The following is a 6,331-nucleotide window of genomic DNA, read 5'->3' as shown; positions in this document are numbered from 1 at the left end:
GGAGTGGGCGGGGCGGGAGACCGGAGTGGGCGGGGCGGGAGGCAGGAGTGGGCGGGGCGGGAGACCGGAGTGGGCGGGGCGGGAAGCAGGTGTGGGCGGGGCGGGTGGCAGGAGTGGGCGGGGCGGGAGGCAGGTGTGGGCGGGGCGGGAGGCAGGCGTGGGCGGGGCAGGAGACCGGAGTGGGCGGAGCCGACAGCGGCGCCCGTGCCCTTGGGTCCAGGCCCTCTTAGAGCTTGCAGGGTGTCTACAGAGGCCGAGTGACCCGGTCCCCGTTTCCCCGGCAGCTGCCCACCAACGGCTCCGAGACCACAGGCAGGTCCTGTTTGCCATTTTACCGCTCCTCTGCCGCCTGTGGCACCGGGATCCAAGGCACCTTGTTCGGCAACCTGACGGCGGCGCACCCGCGACAGCAGATGAACGGGCTGACCTCTTTCCTGGACGCGTCCACGGTGTACGGCAGCTCCCCGGCCGCGGAGCAGCGGCTGCGCAACTGGACCAGTGCGGAGGGGCTGCTCCGGGTCAACACGCGCCACCGGGACGCCGGCCGCGCCTACCTGCCCTTCGCGCGGCCGCCGGGGCCCACGGGCTGCGCGCCCGAGCCTGGCACCCGCGGGACGGCCCAGGCGCCCTGCTTCCTGGCCGGGGACGGCCGCGCCAGCGAGGTGCCCGCCCTGACGGCAGTCCACACGCTGTGGCTGCGGGAGCACAACCGCCTGGCCAAAGCGCTCAAAGCCCTCAATGCGCACTGGAGCGCCGACACCGCCTACCAGGAGGCGCGCAAGGTGGTGGGCGCCCTGCACCAGGTAGGAGACGCCACTGGGGCGCCTGCGTGCCAGTGCGAGCGCGCGGAGCCAGCGGGGGGTGCGAAGGAGGGTGGGAGAGCGAGGGGGGGAGCAGTGGAGCGCGGGACCCCCGTGGTGCAAGGGGCGGGTGGGGAGCGCCCCTTGCTAGCCCGGAGCTGCAGGGTGTGGCGCTGGAGGGTGGAGCAGGTCGTGGGAACCTGATGCCCAAGCTTACAGGGGACACCAGGCGGTGGAGGGAGCCCCGCAGAGGTGAACACGCAGAGTCTGTGACATAAAAGACGTGATTAGCAGGTAGGGCCTGTGAAGGGGATTTAGGCAGATTTGGAGGACAGCAATGTAATGTGACCCGGGAACCTGTCACAGTCTCATGTAGAACTCAGACAGCTTTCAGGCACTCTCTGACCTTGAACCAAGTGGCCTCTGACTGAGGGGCAGGCAGCCGTCCTCAGAGAGGGTCCCGTCCGTAGCGCCCCAGCCCCCGCATCGGCCATGGCACGTGCCCTGCTGTCCACCTGTCACCCTCGTGTTTTCTGTGTCGTGTCTGTGTCCCTTCCCCGAACGCAAGCTCCCCAGGACAGTCTGTTTCCCTGCTGTCCCGCGTGAGCAAGGGTCCGGGGTCCCCAGGGTGAGAATGAAGCGGAGCCCCACCCGCCCCCTGGAGCCTGCCCTGCGTCTGCCCAGGACGTTGCACCATTTCTCAGACTCACATTGCACTTTTAAATTTCCCTGTGTTTTTTTGAGTCAATAGCTTCTCTTCAGTGTTTTTGCAAATGCCTTGGAAACCTTAAAATAATGACAGGTTGCCTGGAAAACCCTTGAGGGGGTGGGGGCTGTGTCCTGGGAGACCCTCAGCATGGGGCAGTCAGCCCCGTGGGGGCGGGCAGGGGTGCATGCTTTTGGAGACTTCACTTTGAGGCCTCACTGCGGGTGAGGAGCTAGGACCTGGTGCAATCAGGGGGCTGCACCTGCCTCTCCGCTCAGTCCCCTGATCGGGAAAGGCACCTGTGGAGGGTCACACACCATGTCTGTCCTGTGTCTTTATTTTTTTTAAATGTTTTATTTATTTCTGAGGGAGACAGAGAGACAGAAACAGACAGCGTGAGCAGGGGAGGGTCAGAGAGAGACTGAGACAGAATCTGAAACAGGCTCCAGGCTCTGAGCTCTCAGCACAGAGCCGGACACAGGGCTCGAACCCACGAGCCTTTGAGCTGTGAGATCATGACCTGAGCCGAAGCTGGACGCTCAACCGACTGAGCCCCCCCAGGCGCCCCTTTAGACAGCGAGATGTGTCTTCCATGTTGGGACCAAAACAGGACAAGGCCTCATTTACAAAACCCACGCAGGGGCCTCGGCTCCAGAGACCCCGCCGGCCCCATGCCTTCGTGTTTCCGTTACAAGGAACTAACAAACTGACGGACACAATTCAGGGGGAAAAAGAGTAACAGGGTCTTTTCTCAGCCTGAACTTTAACCTACGAGAGCCATTCAGATCACAAGTAGCCTTCCACTTGTGCGCCATTTCCTTCCGGCTCCTGGGTAGGGAGTCCGCCAGCACCCGCTGACCCACTCCGTAATAAATGTATCCGCCACGTGGACCCCACACAGCAGACCCACTACAGAAAACAGGGCTGTTTCCTGCTCTCACGGAAACTCCGTGACACACGTTTCCCAGATAGAGAAACCGGTTCAGAGAGGCCCCCACCCTCCCAGAGTCGCACAGCTAAGAAGGAGGAGGTGGGATTCGAACTCCCGGCTCTGGTCTCAGGTCCGTGAAGCCCCTGGATTTCTGACTTGTGCCCTGAGCTCAGGCGTTGCTGGGGTGCCCACGGATGAAGCGGGGCGTGGTGCGGCAGCCCCGGTGTCCACATGGTGTGTGCCCACGTGTTGTGTGGCCTCCCCTGAGGGGCGTCTGGGGGTGTCGCTGACATGCTGCCCAGCCCCATAACTGCCAGAGCTGTGAGGACACTACTTGCATCCGTTCACCTGTCCACCTGTCCCCTTACCTGGATGGCATGTCCCTCCTGGAACACCTCCAGCCCCGGGCACGTGCGGGAGCAAGACCTTCCCCGTGTCTGGATGTGTCCCACGCATGGCCCCTGGGCCTGCGGGAGTCACCCCTTCTCAGAAGCGCTCCTGTTTTCCTTCCTCCGTAGATCATCACCATGCGAGACTACATCCCCAAAGTCCTGGGCCCCGAGGCCTTCCAGCAGCATGTGGGCCCCTACGAGGGCTATGACCCCACTGTGGACCCCACCGTGTCCAACGTGTTTTCCACGGCCGCCTTCCGCTTCGGCCACACCACGGTGCACCCGCTGGTGCGGCGACTGGACGCCCGCTTCGAGGAGCACCCCGCCCTCCCCCCGCTGCGGCTGCAGGACGCCTTCTTCAGCCCCTGGAGGCTCCTCAGGGAAGGTGCGGCTCCCTCCTGCGGGCTTCCCGGCAGAGCACCCACAGACCGTGGCGAGGGCAGCCCCCAGCACGTTTGCCCGAATGCTACGTGGTTATCAGTGTTTACGGGGAAAATCGACACCTTCAAAGCTCTTTTAAAGGGTAAACTTTTCATTAGAAAACCTCCCCCGGGATCTGAAGCTCTTCCGAGTCCACAGGTGGCCACCAGGCGCAGCCACCTCTCCGTCCCGTGTTTCAGAGCTCGTATAGAAGCCTCCTTAGCTCACGTTCATTACCAGTAACCCCGTCGTCACTGGTACACAGCAGAAAAGTCAGGACTGCTGTCTCCTTCTCTGGGTCCCCAGGCCTGTCCCCTACAGTCACCAGTCAGCCCCCCGGCCAGGGGCTGACCCACCCACACGGCAAGTCGTCGGAATCACCTGAAGTGAGCTCATCAACTTGAAGGAGTAATCCATTAAGAACCAGTAGAGTTGACCATCTAAGACACTGTGGTTTTCCCAGGACTCATGAGAAAATCTCTGCCCTTGCGGGGTATTTTCCAGGCGGACTGGACCCCCTAGTGAGGGGGCTTCTCTCGAGGCGAGCCAAGCTGCAGGTGCAGGGCCAGCTGATGAACGAGGAGCTGACGGAGAGGCTGTTCGTGCTGGGGAGCTCGAGCACACTGGACCTGGCGTCCATCAACCTGCAGCGGGGCCGGGACCACGGCCTGCCAGGTCCGCCTGCTCCTAGGCTCCTCCCCGGGCTCCTCCCCCGGGCTCCTCCCCCTGGACTCACCTTCCTGGACTCACCTCCCTGGACTCACCTCCCTAGACTCACCTCCCTGGGCTTCTCCCTGGACTCACCCACCTCCTTCCTGCCCCTGTTCTCTCAGAAGCAAATGTGTCTCCATCCTTTGTCCAATTTCTACAAATTGGGCCTTTCAGGTGCCCTGTTACATCCACTGGGAGCGCAGTCAGCTTGCTCAGAGGACAGGCCCTCAGGGCACCAGGGGTTTCCAGGGGGGCAGCCGAGGGTGTTAGAAAGAGGGAGGCATTCAGGCCTGACACCTGGCAGCCCGCAAGAGCAGCTCTAGGGGGTCAGAGGCCGGCTGTCATGGCTTCACCGCCCCTCCCTGTCACGGCCCCTCCCTGTCACCTCCCAGGTCAGCACAGCCTTCTGCTGCCTCTGGGCTGTCGCTCCCCAGCAGTCCGATCCCCTGGCCACTGTGTGGGTGGGGACCCTCTTCTGGGGAGGCCCCCAGCTCCCCACCCCCACCTGCCGTGCCCAGTCCAGCCCCATCATCCTGACCTGTCCTGACCCTCACCGTCCGGCCCTGAGACCCTCCCCGATGCCCACCGTGGCCTTTCCTCTGGGGCATCCGTAGTCAGGCTGTCTGGTCACCTGTGGTAGCCACCTGCCACCCAGTCTGTGTTGCAGACACACCTTCCCTGGTGCCTGGGAAGCCCCTCCAGGTCGGGGCCACGCCTCACATGTGCCCTCTGCCACGTGTGTCGGGGAGCCAGCCCTGCCTGCTCAGAGCCCCCCACAAAGCCCCAGGGGGCTGAGTCATGATCACAGTAAAACATGGTGTCTGGGATCCAGCATTACTGCGCTTCCCACCAAGTTTATGAACAAGCCCTTCAGGAAGACCCTGCCGTCGATGCCGGAATATTCTAGCACATTCACCCTACAGGGCAGGGGTAGTGAAGTGGGTTCTCTCTAGCCAGGCGTCATGAACAGGGAGCGGTGGGCGGAGGCAGTGGTGAGGCAGGCGGGGTAGGCGCTGCAGCCCGTGCTCCCCGCAGGATACAACGCGTGGAGGCGGTTCTGCGGCCTGCCCGCCCTGGAGACCCGCGCCCACCTGCTCGCGGCCACTGCCAACGCCAGCGTGGCGGCCCGGATGATGGACCTGTACGGCCACCCCGACAACATCGACGTCTGGCTGGGCGGCTTAGTGGAGCCCTTCCTCCCGCAGGCGCGCACGGGGCCGCTGTTCGCCTGCCTCATCGGGAGGCAGATGAAGGCCCTAAGGGACGGAGACCGGTGGGTGCGCAGGACTGGGCCCTGGTGCGGGGCGCCAGCCCGGGTTATCCCAGACGGGGCGCACGCAGGCCAGCACATGGGGCCTGGGAGCGCCTCAACCCCTGCGGTGCTGTGGGCGCCCCACCCGCCCGGCCTCAGCGGTGAGCAGGTGCCTGACTCTGGCGCCCAGAAGCCCACTGGGGGGTGTTCTCAGGGGTCTGCCCAGTGGGGCAGGTGGGCGCCGACCCCGGCATGAGGCCCGGCCCCGCGAGCACGAGGGTCCTGGTTCCCGGCCCAGCGTGTTGGGCGTGAGGAGTCTGGGAGCGCCGAGCTGGCGGAGGACAGGCGGCCGGGTCCGGGCTCTCCGCAGCCACGCGCTGCCCCCTTCTCTCACGCAGGTTCTGGTGGGAGAGCAGCGGGGTGTTCACGGAGGCCCAACGGCACCAGCTGGCCACACACTCCCTGTCGCGGGTCATCTGTGACAACACGGGCCTCCAGAGCGTGCCCCCCGACGCCTTCCGGGCCGGAAGGTTCCCGAGGGACTTTGAGTCCTGCAAGAACATTCCAGGCCTCAACCTGGAGGCGTGGAGGGAGGTGCTCCCTCAAGGTGATCTGAAGCCCTTTTTAAATGCTGTGATAGTACGTGGATTATTTTCAAGAGCGGGGGGGGCACCCCACGTCCAAGCTGCATGTCCCTCACGTCGGGGCTGGCAGGCGGAGGACGAGTGTGTGGGGCTCGGGGCACAGGGCCTCAGTGGTGCTGTACGCAGAGATGCGCCCAGTGCCAAGAAGCTGCGTGGCCCACTGGGCTGTGGCAGAAGGGGCTCTGGCTGGAAGGCGGGAGGTGGTGGTGAGGACTGAGGGTGTGAGGGAGGTGAGGAGGTGGGGGAAGGGGGGAGGTAAGGTGAGGAGGTGCGGGAAGGGGGGAGGTGGATGAAGGGGGAGGTGAAGAGGTGAGGAGGAGTGAGGGAAGTGAGGGAGGTGAGGAGGTGGGGGAAGGGGGGAGGTGAAGAGGTGAGGAGGAGGTGAGGAAGGTGAGGAGGTGGGGGAAGGGGGGAGGTGAGGAGGTGGGGAGGAGGTGAGGGAGGTGAGGAGGTGAGCAGGTGGAGGCAAGGGAGG

The 6,331-nt window shown here is 64.3% G+C and overlaps 1 protein-coding gene across 1 annotated transcript in view; it reads left to right on the top strand.

The window, feature by feature from the left end:
- The window catches only part of TPO (thyroid peroxidase), a 39,575-nt gene that overhangs the window by 21,033 nt on the left and 12,211 nt on the right, over positions 1-6,331 (top strand). Inside the window, exons 7-11 of the mRNA XM_039256005.1 lie at positions 285-803; positions 2,956-3,214; positions 3,754-3,924; positions 4,996-5,233; positions 5,611-5,819. Of these exons, the coding sequence (XP_039111936.1) occupies positions 285-803; positions 2,956-3,214; positions 3,754-3,924; positions 4,996-5,233; positions 5,611-5,819 (1,396 nt within the window). The remainder of the gene's footprint in view (positions 1-284; positions 804-2,955; positions 3,215-3,753; positions 3,925-4,995; positions 5,234-5,610; positions 5,820-6,331) is intronic.

Source organism: Hyaena hyaena, unplaced genomic scaffold, assembly GCF_003009895.1.
Source record: "Hyaena hyaena isolate Hyena2069 unplaced genomic scaffold, ASM300989v1 scaffold_552, whole genome shotgun sequence".
Taxonomy (NCBI): Eukaryota; Metazoa; Chordata; class Mammalia; order Carnivora; family Hyaenidae; genus Hyaena; species Hyaena hyaena.
The sequence above is the reverse complement of the archived record's forward strand: the minus strand, read 5'-3'. Positions and strand labels throughout refer to the sequence as shown.